A 13,962-nucleotide genomic window follows, 5' to 3' on the forward strand; every position below is an offset into this window, starting at 1 on the left:
TTGTAGAGGACTGGGATTCAGTTCAGTTCCCTGCAGCCACACAGTGACTTACAGCCATTTGTAACTTGAGTTAAAGGAGATCCAGTGCCCTCTTCTGATTTATGGCACCAGGCTCAAACATGGTGCACGCACATACACAGAAAAAAAACACACACACATACATAAAATATCAAACATTTTTCCTCAATAAATTTCAAGGTTCTCTTTCCAAAGAGTTGAAGACTTTAAAATGTATATGCCAAACACAGTGGTACACACCAGCAGTCCCAGCATTTAGGGGTAGAGGCAAGAATATCAAGGAGTTCAAAGTCTTTCTCAACTATACAATGAGCTCATAGCTAGGATGGCGATGGACCAGCCTGACCCCATCTTGTCACAAGGTCAAAATAAATTCACTCCTATTTCTGTAAAACCTGGGTTTGACCATGTCTAGAGCCATTTTCTGGAATTTGACAGGTTCCATACCCTATACCCTGATCTCCACCCTGATAAGATGTTCTGACAAAAAATATTGGAGATGTTCTGCCAAGTTCCTATGTAACTGAAACCCCCCTAGCCTTGCAGTTTAGGGGCTAATATAAACACCACTTCAGGAAGATAACCCCAACAAAAAATAAAGCTTGCATAATTTGACCAAAGAATTTAGTTAATGGTCTTCACACTCATTCAGTGGGATTAACAGTGGGCTATGTAAGACCCTGTCTCACAAAAAAAGACCAAAAAGACTTCCAAAATCTATACCCTTCTAACATTTGTGTAGTGATCGTGTAACATATAACTGTCTAGTAACAAAAACCACAAGATGGTTCGGTGGGTGATGCTGCCAAGTTTGATCTTTAGGACCCACAAGGTTGTCCTCTCACCTCCACATGTATACTACTACACACATATACACAAATAAGTGTAAAAAGATACTTTTTTAAATTTGAAGATGCTTTGGCAAACTAGTGTAATAAACATTATTAATGAAATTCCTTAAAATACTAACATTAAAAAAAATCTACAAATATATGATAAGTACTAGTGGTACAGCATTGGTACCCAAAAGGTGACATTATCAAACTGAAATGTAATATGAAGTGAAGAGAGTAAGCAATTTTGAATGGAATAAGCTTTACCAAAGAATCTATTTTTTCCCCCATACAGGGTTTCTCTGTGTAGTTTTGGTGCCTTTCCTGGATCTTGCTCTGTAGACCAGGCTGGCCTCGAACTCACTGAGATCCGTCTGGCTCTGCCTCCCGAGTGCTGGGATTAAAGGCGTGCGCCTGGCTCCAAAGAATCTATCCCCAGAACAACGACCGATAAGAATTAGTGTCAGATAAAATTACTTGAGCAAAACCGACACACTAATTACTAACCAGGCTAACTTAAAATTTCTATAGTCAGAGTCTTTTTGTTAAATAATTTTAAAAATTATTTTATATGTATGGGTGTTTTGCCTACATATATATCTATGAACCAGTGCATGCCTGGTACCCACAGAGGCCAGAGCAGGACATCTGATTACCTTGGAACTGGAGTGACAGGAGGTTGTGAAACACCACGTGGATACTGGGACTTGAACCTGGGTTCTCTGGAAAAGCAGCCAGTACTCTTAACCACTAAGCCTCTCTCCAGCCCCTACAGTCAGTCTTAAAATATTCATATCACTATTTCATATCATTATTTTCTTCTGCTCTGTATCTCTACCTACACTGACCAGTTTCTAGATATACCCCGAGTGGCTGATATGCAGATTTCAAACAGCAACTCCTTACCTGTTGTTGGTCTGCTCCTTTTTTGCTGTGGTTCTGAATATAATCAACCAGTCCATGTACTACTGTACGTACAGCAACGAGGCCATTTTCTAGCTGTTCCCATGTTGGAGGAGGAGCATCTATAAAATTAAAAATTAAACAAAACCTATAATCTTAAGCAATGTTTTATCCAATATTAAACCAATGAAGGAAACATTAGCATTTTGATGCAACCAAGTTAATCATTACAGAGCTTTCAGACACTTACTCATCTTAAAAGGTATCAACTTAAAAGAAACTAGAATCACCTGTGAGATGGGTCTCTGGGTATGCCTGTGAGGTATTATCTTAATTATGTTAACTTATCTAGAAAGACCCATCTTAACCGTACCAAGACCATTCCCTAGGCAGAAGATCATGGATTATATAAAATGGAGAAAGCAAGCTAAGCAATACTGTGCATTCATCCCTGTTTCCTGACTGTGGATGTGATATGAACAGCTGCTTCAAGCTCCTACTGCCTTGACTTCCCTACCATAGTAGACAGTACCTTGAGCTGTGAGAAAAAATAAACCCTTTCTCTCTTAAACTGCCTCCAAACACAAGCATGCACACACGCACATAACACATTAACACACACAAAATGAAGTGAGAAGACATTTTCATAGATGAATTCTATATAAGACTACTATTGATGGTATTTGTACTGGGTTTTAAAATACAGATGGCATTTCAACTCTGGGAGGGAGAATCAGGTTTGAAAACAAAGGAAAAGTCAGCAGTTACTCAAAAAGACCACTTTTTTTTTTTGGAATGGCCTTGAAAGGGCGGGCCCAGGCAATCTGCTGATGAATCATACATACATTATGAGAAAAAGAAGAGCAGGGTTTCTCTAAGGATTCTGGGCCAACAAATGGAAGAACAGAGTAGACACTAGGAGGATGAGGTTTAAGGTCTCACATTTGGACAGATGAAGTCTGAAATGTTTACTAGACATTCAAGAGGACTGCTAGACTGGGCCAGCAACATGATGGATACAAACACAACACAGTGCTGGGGAAAAGGGTCTGGACCTAAAAGACCAATTGACACACATGCCGTTATATTCTGTGTCACCAAAATTGGGGAAAAAGATAAATTTATACCACTATGGTGATATTTTATTTGTACTGAAATATGATTTTAATTGTATGTTAATAATAAAGTTGCCCTGGGTCAAGCTATTAAGATAGCAAGAGCGTGGTGTTAGAAGAGCTAGTAGATTTCTGTGTGTTCAGATACAGCAGTATTGAACATACTTTAAGACTGACGTACTTACAGCAGTACGACAGTCATGTTTTTACAACAATGAGAAGCAGAACAGAAAGATATAAAGACAACAAACAGAAGAAGCTCTTCAACTAGCACTGCAGAGTAAGATTTTAGTCTGATCTACTCTTTTCTTTTAATTCTCTGTGTTTATTTAATAAGACATGACATACATAACTGTACAAAGAAAAATAAAAAAAAAAATTAAAAAACCAAACTAACTGGGCAGCAAAGCATAGCAAGACGACCAGACACACAATGAGCCAAAAAAAAAAAAAAAAAAAAAAAAAAAAAAAAAAAAAAAAAAAAACCAAACTGCAAGCAAGCAAGCAAACAAACCCAACAACATAGTGGCTCACAACCATCTTTAACTCTAATTCCAGGAAATCTGACACCCTCTTTGACCTCCAAAGATACCAGGCATGAAGACACACAGTCACACACATGCAAGCAAAACCCTAATATACAGAAAATAAAAATAATAAATCTAAAATCAACTTTTAAAAAGATCCCAGAACTGAAGAAATGTGGCAAATTTGTCCAATAATGATATTTAAAGATATAAGATAATCTTGGGATGAGTATAACTCATTCAAAAGGTCAGAGATTATGGAAATGTAAAATCAGCAGATGGTACTGACAAGTGAAATTAAGAGAATGGGGTGGCCTGGAAGTCGAGAAAACTGATTCAAAGACAAAGAGTAACAAGCCACATTGTGGGGCTAGAGAGACAGTCAAAATGAGACTGCACTTACGGAAGACCCAGATTCAGCTGCCAGCATCCACACAGGGCAGCTCACAACCATCAGTAACTCTCCAGCTCCAGGGGATCCAATGCTTTCTTTTGGCCTCAGAAGGGCTTAGCAAAAAAGAACAGATAAACCCTATGTCTCAAAGCAAGGATAACATTCAGATGACAAAAGAAAACAGCTAGAAGAGTAGGCACAAAGATGAACTCACTCTGAAACACGGAACAGATGACAATGACATCAGGAACTTTTGGGAAATGGCTCTGAAGTGATAACACCAGCATTGACAGAGCTCTTTGGAAATCTATTTTATACAGAGGTAACACTTGATGCCAAGGATGCAGAGGAAACAGCTCCAACGGTTCAGACACCACTTTTGTGGATGGGGTAGTGTGGGGTGATGCACATAAAAATAAAGCAGCAGAAGCTTTTCTGTATCAAAGAGGCATCCAATATTAGTAAGTGCTGAGAATATAGGAAGTAGCTTAAGGATTTGACATCATCTCCGGAAGTAGTGACCAGCAAACTGTAGTAGCAGTATGGAGTGTTAGCTCTGCATTCAAAGTAAACCCTGAGAAGACAAAAGCTAAAATATTGTTCAGCTAACAGGTCATTGGGTACATTTTCAGGTCAAGGAGGGGTGAGAAAGGAATGCCCAAGAAAAGGTATAGAGAATAATTAATGGAACAAGGTATTATGAGAAGATAGGATAATGGGTACGCAGCTAAAGGAAAACTGAGAAAAGGAGTTGTGACAGATGTCACAAGAGGAAGATGTCAAAAGAGGAAAATACAGCATGCTGTGGCAGGAGTTATGAAGGAGAGCTATTTTCTTAGTGAGGTAAGCAGTACATTATAAAGTACTGAATGAATTTTAGTTAAGGTGAACTAATGAGATAAAGAGGATATTATCTGGGGCAAAACCTAAAATACTGCTGAAAATATCTGGGAAAATGACTTTGGGAAACTTGAGATAAATGTAACAGAAGACAACTGAAGAATCACCAAGCAGTACTGAGGTACACATAAATAGTCCATTAATTTCTCTTGGCTTTACCTGGACTAGGGTCAATGTTTGCTAGTAACTCCAAGTGGGGTCTTAGTCGGTTCAAGTTTGCCGGGTCTCCAGTCCGCTGGAGAGCAATTGTTAGCTCCTGAACACTCTGTGCAAAAGAGGCAGGGGTCTGCAACTTAAAAGAAAAAGGACAACATTAATTTCCCTTTTCAAACACAGATTATTTACACCTGCATTTTTGCAATTTATTAATTTTAGTTTGTGTCTATCCACCTAATCTATGCTTTGGCCAGACTGATTACCTGCTACCTAAACAAGATTTCTCTATCCACAGCTTGGTACATTGTGTACAATACTGTTTTCTCTGCTATCACATACTTCAAATGTAAGGCCTTTCTTCCAATACCACCTTTTAGCTGGGTTCTTGGTAATCCTTCCAAATAACTGAATTTTGGAAGTATAATCTAGAAATCATATCAGATGATAGAATAATGCCACTGAATAGTCATACAGAATGAGTTCTTAAGACCAAAGATCATGACACTAAATATATAAACCATACAAACTGAATTTCATTTATTAAATAGTCTAAATAATTTCAGCTGAAAAAATCCTGTTATATTCTGATTGTAGGACGGAGAAATCAAACTGGAACTGACATGGATCTTACCTCCTTTGGCTAGCTTTCGTAGCGCTATATAGCTCTATGCAGGCTGCTGGGGTTGACAAGCCAACAATGGTCTCACCCAGCAGTGGACCCTGCATGCTAACCAGCCAGTTAAGAGGTGCCCATCAATGCAATGTGGCATGAAGGTTACTGGGTTAACCAAGAGGCTTTTTAAACTGGAACATAAGCCTGCTCCACATCTGGTATTCACAACTGGTATTGTAAACCTGTCAAAATCCATGGCCAAGGAGGTCACAGGTCCAATGGGTGAACCTATTCTTGTTTTGCCAGATGGATATGTCATCAAACTGCCTTAATATTTTTGTTGATAGCTACAGATCAATGGGTGCTTTTCTCAGCTTTGCTCAGAGACACTTCTTTCTGCATAGGCAGCAGTTAGTTTAGAGATTCATAACTGGTCAAAAGTTCTATTCAGACCTAAACGGGACATCTCTATCACACCACCACTACCACCACCAAGACTGGGGAACTACCAAAGAAGGGGTGTAAACAACGTAAAAGCTGGAGGATGGGAAGAAGAGCTGTGAAATGTGTCTTCTAGACATAACACAGCTGTTGTATTAATGAACTCACAGCAGCTATAGTTACCTGCACAAAGATCAAGCTAGTTACCATTCTAGCCTATCAGGGACACTCATGAGGCTCCATTCCTAACTGAGAAGTTATTGGCAGGCAGCTGATGACTGCTGGAGAAGAGGGTTATTTTTCTTCAGTGATGTGGCCCCTAGTAGGTTGCCCATGTTCCTGTGGATGACCCAATGCTCATGTGCATATAGGTATCACTAATTAGACTCGGTGGGTTATTGAGAAAAAACAAAGAGAATCTGAAGGTAAGAGGAAGACATCATCTTGGGGGAGGGGAAGGGAAAATGAGAAAGGGCAGCTGGAATAAATATAAATCAGCCTGGACTACAGAGTGAGTTTCAGGATAGGCAGGGCTACAGAGAAATCCTGACTCTAAAAACCATAAACAGACTCAATCAGCATATGTATCTTAATTATCGTTTTGAATGTGAACTCTTGATCTTCTGCATGATGGAAATGAGGCATGTGCCACTATGTCCAGATTTAGATATATATTCTTTAATCACTACTGAGGCTGAATTCTTTCCTACCAACTGGATATGCTAATGTACCTTCTTTGTGAATTGCTAGCTCATATTTCTTTCTGCAAGTATTCATTATGATTAATGCTTTTCTTGTTTTTTTTGTTTGTTTGTTTGTTTGTTTTTTGTTGTTGTTGTTTTGGAGACAAGGTTTCTCTATGTAGCCTTGGCTTCCCTGGAACTTACTCTGTAGACCAGGTTGGCATTGAACTCAGCAATCCACCTGCGTCTGCCTTGTTATTTTTAATATATTCTCAATTTGTGCTTTACAGTATGACAGACTTAGTAATGTTTGGTTATTTAAACTTAAATTAATTAGTTAAAAAATTCACTTCAAATGGCAGCCTCTTGGAACTTGGGAGCACACCATGGTCTTCCTTACACAGCTCTGGCTGTGAAATTGCCTTGAAGACTAGGGTTGGCGGGTTCAGGAGATGCTGAAACATGCTTAGCACTTTAGTGGAAGGAAGAATCACTGCTACTAGCTGGTTCTCAGGGTGGTAATCAGAGCTTCCAAAGCACCTGCAGGCCTGCAGACTGAAGAAATGGAACCTGAGGACCCTGTGCCTGCATGTATGCCTGCACACCAGAAGAAGGCACCAGACCTCATTACAGATGGTTGTGAGCCACCATGTGGTTGCTGGGAATTGAACTCAGGACCTCTGGAAGAGCAGTCAGTGCTCTTAGCCGCTGAGCCATCTCTCCAGCCCCCCTGAGGACCCTGTGGATTAATCGAATTACAGCTGCCTCCCAGGAACATGGCTTATAGTACCCAGCATTCATTGTCAACTTAATTAAGTGCTGGGAGAGTTCAACTTGCATTGAGTACTTGTGGGCCTGGCCCCCTATGAACCAAAAACTCTTATTTGGCTGCTTTGGTTAAGAGGAGGCAACAGGAAGGATTTGCTGCAGCTTTGGGGGATGAAAAGGAGCCTGTATCATTTCTCTCCAGAGTGGTGCAGTACTGCTGAAGCCTGCAGTGCTATGGAAATTGTCATATACGAGACAGGAACAAAAGGACTGTCCGGTCACCAATAAGTCTGATTTGTGTTTATTTACATTTTAGCAACAGGCCTGAGAGAACAGGTTTCTACACAGTGGCACAGCCCTGTTGTAGAATATGTGAATGAATAGTGTAAAGATGTGCCATTGTTTTACTTTGCCTGCCTAGGGCACCTGATTGGTTTAATAAAGTACTGAATGACCAATAGCTAGACAGGACTTCTGGGCAGAGAGGAACTTGGGATGAATCTAGGTGTGCAAGAGACACCAGCAAGACAAGGAGGGAGTCAAACATACAGAATATAGAGGAGAGGTAAAAAGCCATAAGGCAGAATGTAGACTAATAGAAGCAGGTTAATTTAAATTATAAGAGCTAGTTAGGGGCTGGAGAGATGGCTCAGAGGTTAAGAGCACTGGCTGCTCTTCCAGAGGTCCTGAGTTCAATTCCCAGCAACCACATGGTAGCTCACGATCATCTACAATAAGATATGGTGCCCTCTTCTGGCCTGCAGTCATACATGCAGACAGAACACTATACATAATACATAAATAAATAAATAAATAAATAAATAAAAAAAAAAAAAAATAAATAAATAAATAAATAAATAAATATAAAAAAAAAAAGAGCTAGTTAGGAACAAGCCTGAGCTAAAGGCCAAGCTTTCAAAATGAGTAAGTGTCGGTGTCATTATTGGGGAGCTGATGGTCCCAAAAGTGCTGTGGAACAATTTTTCTACACTGTAAATATGTATTACTCTCACTGGTTAATAAAGAGCTGACTGGCCTATATCTGAGCAGGAAGAGATTGGGCAAGAGAGCCAGACTAGGAGAACACTAGGAAGGAGGGCGGAGTCTCAGCAGTCAAGAGCCAGACATAGAGGAAGCAAGACAATGAGGTAACAAGCCATGTGCTACGATAGAACTCAGATAAGAAATATGGGTTAATTTAGGTTATAAGAGCTAGTTAGGCCAGGCAGCAGTGACACATGCCTTTAATCCCAGCACTTGGGAGGCAGAGCCAGGCGGATCTCTGTGAGTTTGAGGCCTGCCTGGTTTACAGAGCAAGATCCAGGACAGGCACCAAAACTTCACAGAGAAACCCTGTCTCAAAAAACCATAAATAAATAAATGAAATAAAATAAGAAAGAGAGAGAGAGAGAGCGCTAGTTAGTAACAAGCCTAAGCTATCAGCTGATCATTTATAATTAATATTAAGTCTCTGTGTGGTTATTTGGGAAGTGGTTAGAGTTCCCGATGAAAATCTATGCCCACACAAAAGAAAGTCCAACTACACAGCCCCAAAATTGTCATGTGAAGACTACAAATAAAGCTTTTGTAGTGTTCAAAACACAACAACAAAATTTCAGTCCAAGCTGGGTGGTGGCGACACACCCCTTTAACCTTAGCACTAGGGAGGCAGAGACAGGCAGATCTCTGTGAGCTCAAGGCCAGCTCACAAGCCTGATCTACAAAGCGAGTTCCAGGACAGCTAGGACTGTTAACAGAGAAAACTTGTCTCAAAAAAAAAAAAAAAAAAAATAGGATTCATTAGCAGGGTTTCACTAAGTTATAACTAGTTAGTTGTACAATCACAGGTACAAGCTTTTGTCCCAACATAGGAGCTGCTAGTAATTAAGCTAAAAGTTGTGATGGCTATTCTTGGTTGTCAACTAGACTACATCTGGAATTAATTAAAATCAAAAGTATAGGGCAAACCTGTGAGGGATTTTTGCTTCATTTGAAGTAGGAAGATCTACTTCTAATCCAGATTTTTGAGGCAGGAAGACAGACTTTTAACCCAGATCTTTAAGGAAGGAAGACAAACCTCTAATCTGAACCACACCTTCTGCTGGAAGCCTCCTATATAAAGTACATGGAAAAAGATGGAAGCTTTTGCTTTTTGTCTGCTTGTTCTCTCTTTGTAGCAAGAACTTTCCTTCACTGGCATTAGAGCTTACTTCTTCGGATTCTAGCATATACTGAAGACCAGCTAAGACATCCAGCCTCATGGACTAAGCAATTATTGGATTACTGGACTTTCAATTCATAGCCAGCCATTGTTGGATTAGCTGGATTTAGGCCTTTAAGTCATTCTAATAAAACCCCGCCCCCTATATGTATGTATGTATGTATGTATGTATGTATCTATATCTACCTATCTATATCTATCTATCTATCTATCTATCTATATATATATATATAGAGAGAGAAGAGAGAGAGATTCATTCTTTAAGTTGTTACTCTAGAGAACCTTGACTAACACAAAAGCATTCAAGAAAGTTACAAACTGAAAGTTATAGACCAAGCAGAAAAACAAAATAAAACTCATTTCTCCATTCTCAATCAATCTATTAGTTATTCAAAAAGTGTCATGTTTGGGGTCAAGGAACGAGACAAAGTCTAGGTGAGAAGAGGTCTAATAGTCAAGAATACATTCTAAAGCCAGCACACCAAGGTTCAAATGACCTTTAACATTCATAACTGTGGTGGTTTCAATAGGAATGGCCCCCAAAGGCTCACATATTTGAATGCTTGTCATTAGGGAATGCAATACTTGACAGAGATTAGGAGTGGTGGCCTTGTTGGAAGAAGTATGTCACTAGGGGTGGGTTTTGGGGTTTCAGAAGCCCAAGCCAGGTCCAATGGCTCATTCTCTCTTCCTGATGCCTGCAGATACAGATGTAGAACTCTCAACTACCATGTCTGCCTGTGTGCCACTATGCTCCTCACCATAAGGACAATGGACTAAGCCTCTCAAACTATAAGCCAGCCCCAATTAAATGCTTTCCTTTTACAATCATGTGTCTCTTTACAGCAATACAACACTGACTAAGACAATAGCCTAGGTGATTTGCAAAGCGTACAAACTTCTCTGATTCTATATAGAAGGGATAATATAAGTTTGCTCAAAGGAAATGATGAATTACTTAAGATCATCCAGATACACTGCATTTAGTAAATGCTTAATATTTTTAAAATACTCTTAAGGTTTTGATTCTATCTCTACATTAAATGTACTGTGGACTCTTAAGCTGGCAGTAATTTCTGAAATTCTAAGTATTTAAGGAAATAGCAAAAACTAAATACTACTATTTAGCATAATACAACATAATATTGCACAGCCTGTTAAGACTTTATGTACCACATTCATACATTTTAGGTTGATATGCAACAACTCTTAAAATTATCACTGCAGTTTAAGAGAAATACTTATTTCTGCATTAGATATAAATAATAGAGCTAGACCTAACAGTCACTTCTAGTGGTCTTTACATCAAAACAGACAAGTAGATAAAATGAGGTTCACTGAAAATTTCAAATTCACCGTGGGAGTTAGTAACTTTAGTATATGTAAAATTATTCTGAGTGAGAATCATGAAGCCTCAAGTAATACATTCAACAAAAGGCATTAGATAAAGGCATTTGGAAGTGGTTTGGGGGCTGGATAGACGGCTCAGTGGTTAAAAGTACCAGCTGCTCTCCCAGATATTGTTCGATTCCCAGCACCCATGTGGTAGCTCACAACTATCTTTAACTCCAGTTCCAGGAAATCCAAAGCCCTTTTCTGGCTTCTTCAGGCACCATGGAAAGCACAGACACACATGTATGCAAACAGCAATACACATAAAATAAAAATAAACACATCTAGAAATATGTTGTAACTATTACAGAGATCAAAATTCAAAGAGAACAATAAAGGAAAAGGGGCAGTGACAAGGGAAATGGGAGAGCACTGGCTGAGGCACTGCACACTAACCAAATGTTTACAATGTCATCCTGATGGTCTAGCTATGACATAATACCCAGCCACACTGAATCTCATTTACAGAAGCCTGACAGACACCAGTCACAGTAATGTTCATTACAAAATAATAACTTATCAAGACTCCAAAATTATTTATGAAGTAAGGAACAATGAAGACCCTACCTTGTCAATAATGGACTGCATATGAGATTTATGAGACTGGTCTCCATAAAGCAAAGAGGACCACTGGTCTGGTGCAATCCTTAAGCCTGCTTCCATAGCAATTTGCACTATCTGGGAGTCATGCTCTCGTCGCAGAGCTTCGTAAGTCCTAAATTCTTCTTTCAGCTGCATCAAAGAAGAGTCTTCATCACGTTTGGTGACCTAAAAAGACACACACACACAAAAATCTAATAACACGTCTCATACTTTATATAAACACATGTAGACAAAAAAAAATGTAATGTAGAATAATAATTCATTTTGCATGTCTTAGTTTGATGTGCGCAAGCACTGTATGTATGTGGCAGACATACAGAGGACAGACAACTCCCAGGAATCAGTTCTCTTCTTTATGTGGGTCTCAAGATTACTAATGACCCACTGTCCCAACAAAAAATTTCAAAATAACAACTTTCTTTTAGCAGCAATAGCAAGATTAAAATGGATTACACTATCCTGCCTGCAAAATACCTCCCAGTATAGATATCAAAAATCTTACCTCTTTTTTGAGACAGGTTTTCACTATGTAGTTCTGGCTGGCCTAGAACTCAAAGATCTGCCTGCCTTTGCTTCCCAAGTGATGGGATTAAAGACTTGCAACACCACACCGAGCCATAGAGGTCAAAATTTTCTTATAGAAACTATAGAATTTATCATGCATGTACATGGGCTTTTTTAAAAATAAGAAAATATTTAATTAGTGTAATTTTAAAAAACTATGTGTTTCTTCTTCATAAAGAGATCACAACTTTAGGGCTTACCTAGTAGTAAGTTATCTGACACTAATAACAGAGCTTTCAATGAGTGTGATTTTAAATATGACTAATTTTAACTATCTTAATTTCTCCATAGAGTTTTGTGAAACAGGCCATAACCAGAAGGTGTAGAGTATGAGATGCTGGACAAAAACAACAACGATGATAATAACTTTTAATCATAAAACTTGCAGCTGGATATGGTTAATACTCACCTGCAATCTTTTTTTTTTTTTTTTTTTTTTTTTTTTTTTTTTTTGGTTTTTCGAGACAGGGTTTCTCTGTGTAGCTTTGCACCTTTCCTGGAACTCACTTGGTAGCCCAGGCTGGCCTCGAACTCACAGAGATCCGCCTGGCTCTGCCTCCCGAGTGCTGGGGTTAAAGGCGTGCGCCACCACCGCCCGGCTTACCTGCAATCTTAATACTCGGGGGTGAAGGCAAGACCACAAGGAGTTAAAGGTCTACCTTAATCTACAAAACAAGTTCAAGAACAGGGAGGGCTACAGAACCCTGTTGCAAAAAAACAAACAAAAACCTACCCTGTTTTAAAAACAAAAACCAACTTAAAAAAAAAAAGAAAGGCAGGGAGGGAGCTGGAGAGATGGCTCAGATGGTAACGGGGGAGGGGAGGAGCCAGGCCTAACTTTGGTGCCATGTCTATAAAGAGCACTATACAGACAGACAGAACCCCTTAGGATCGCACCAGCTACCTCAATCAGTAAGCCCCAGGTACAATGAGACCCTCATAAAAATTAAAGTAGGGAGTGACTGGGGAAGACGCCTCTTGTTGGCCTCCAGCCTCTACATGTATCTGCACTACACATACATATTTACATATATATGGTTTACCAAGACAGGGTTTCTCTGTGTAGCCCTGGCTACCCTGGAACTCACTTTGTAGACCAGGTTAGCCCCAAACTCAAAGATCTGCCTGCCTCTGCTTCCTGAGTGCTGAGATAAAAGGTATGTGCCACCACTGTTCGGCTCAAAAACATTCTTTTAAAAAAGCTACCTTTATTAGACACTTGGTACGTGGTAGTTGGTATGTTAAGTTACCTAATGAAACCATTATACTACTATATTAATTCACTTTAATTCCTGCAGCACATGGGGGGGTGGTGGCCGAGATTTAGGCCAAAGGCTAAAAAACTTAAAATAATTCTAGCCTAGAATTATCAATTCCTTATGACATTTTAGAACATATTTGGAGGTTGGAACTGTAACTTGTGGCAGAGTGGTTTTCCCCATACTGCCAAAAATAAGATTGTATTATATTAACCTTTTATTCCCATAAGGACCCATATTATTATAGTAGAAAATTCTCTTTTTTGAACTTTTTACCAAAAAACACTCCATACTACAAACAGTCAGAAATTATAGATCACACTTAAAAGGTTTAAAAAATGTATTCCTATTTTTTTTCTAAAGCAATACTGGGTGTTATTAAACAAAAAGTAGAGTCTCAGAGAAAGACTTCACGTGTTGGTTAAAAGAAACAACAAAACTTCATCCTTGTAACAAAGTAAGGTTTAACTAAAGCTTTCATTAGGATATCAGGTGAACAAACACAAAATCAAGTACTGTAGTCAGAAAAACTTAACTATGCCATTTACCAAAAACAAATTAAAAGTCCAAAT

General features: G+C 39.0%; 1 protein-coding gene across 1 annotated transcript in view; it reads right to left on the reverse strand.

Annotated features, from left to right (window-relative positions):
- The window catches only part of Rc3h1 (ring finger and CCCH-type domains 1), a 76,845-nt gene that overhangs the window by 23,298 nt on the left and 39,585 nt on the right, over positions 1-13,962 (reverse strand). The window contains exons 6-8 of the mRNA XM_028864470.2: positions 11,532-11,732; positions 4,850-4,982; positions 1,758-1,876 (exon numbers count right to left, since the gene is read on the reverse strand). Coding sequence (XP_028720303.1) covers positions 1,758-1,876; positions 4,850-4,982; positions 11,532-11,732 — 453 coding nt within the window. The remainder of the gene's footprint in view (positions 1-1,757; positions 1,877-4,849; positions 4,983-11,531; positions 11,733-13,962) is intronic.

Source organism: Peromyscus leucopus, chromosome 15 (genome assembly GCF_004664715.2).
Source record: "Peromyscus leucopus breed LL Stock chromosome 15, UCI_PerLeu_2.1, whole genome shotgun sequence".
Lineage (NCBI taxonomy): Eukaryota > Metazoa > Chordata > Mammalia > Rodentia > Cricetidae > Peromyscus > Peromyscus leucopus.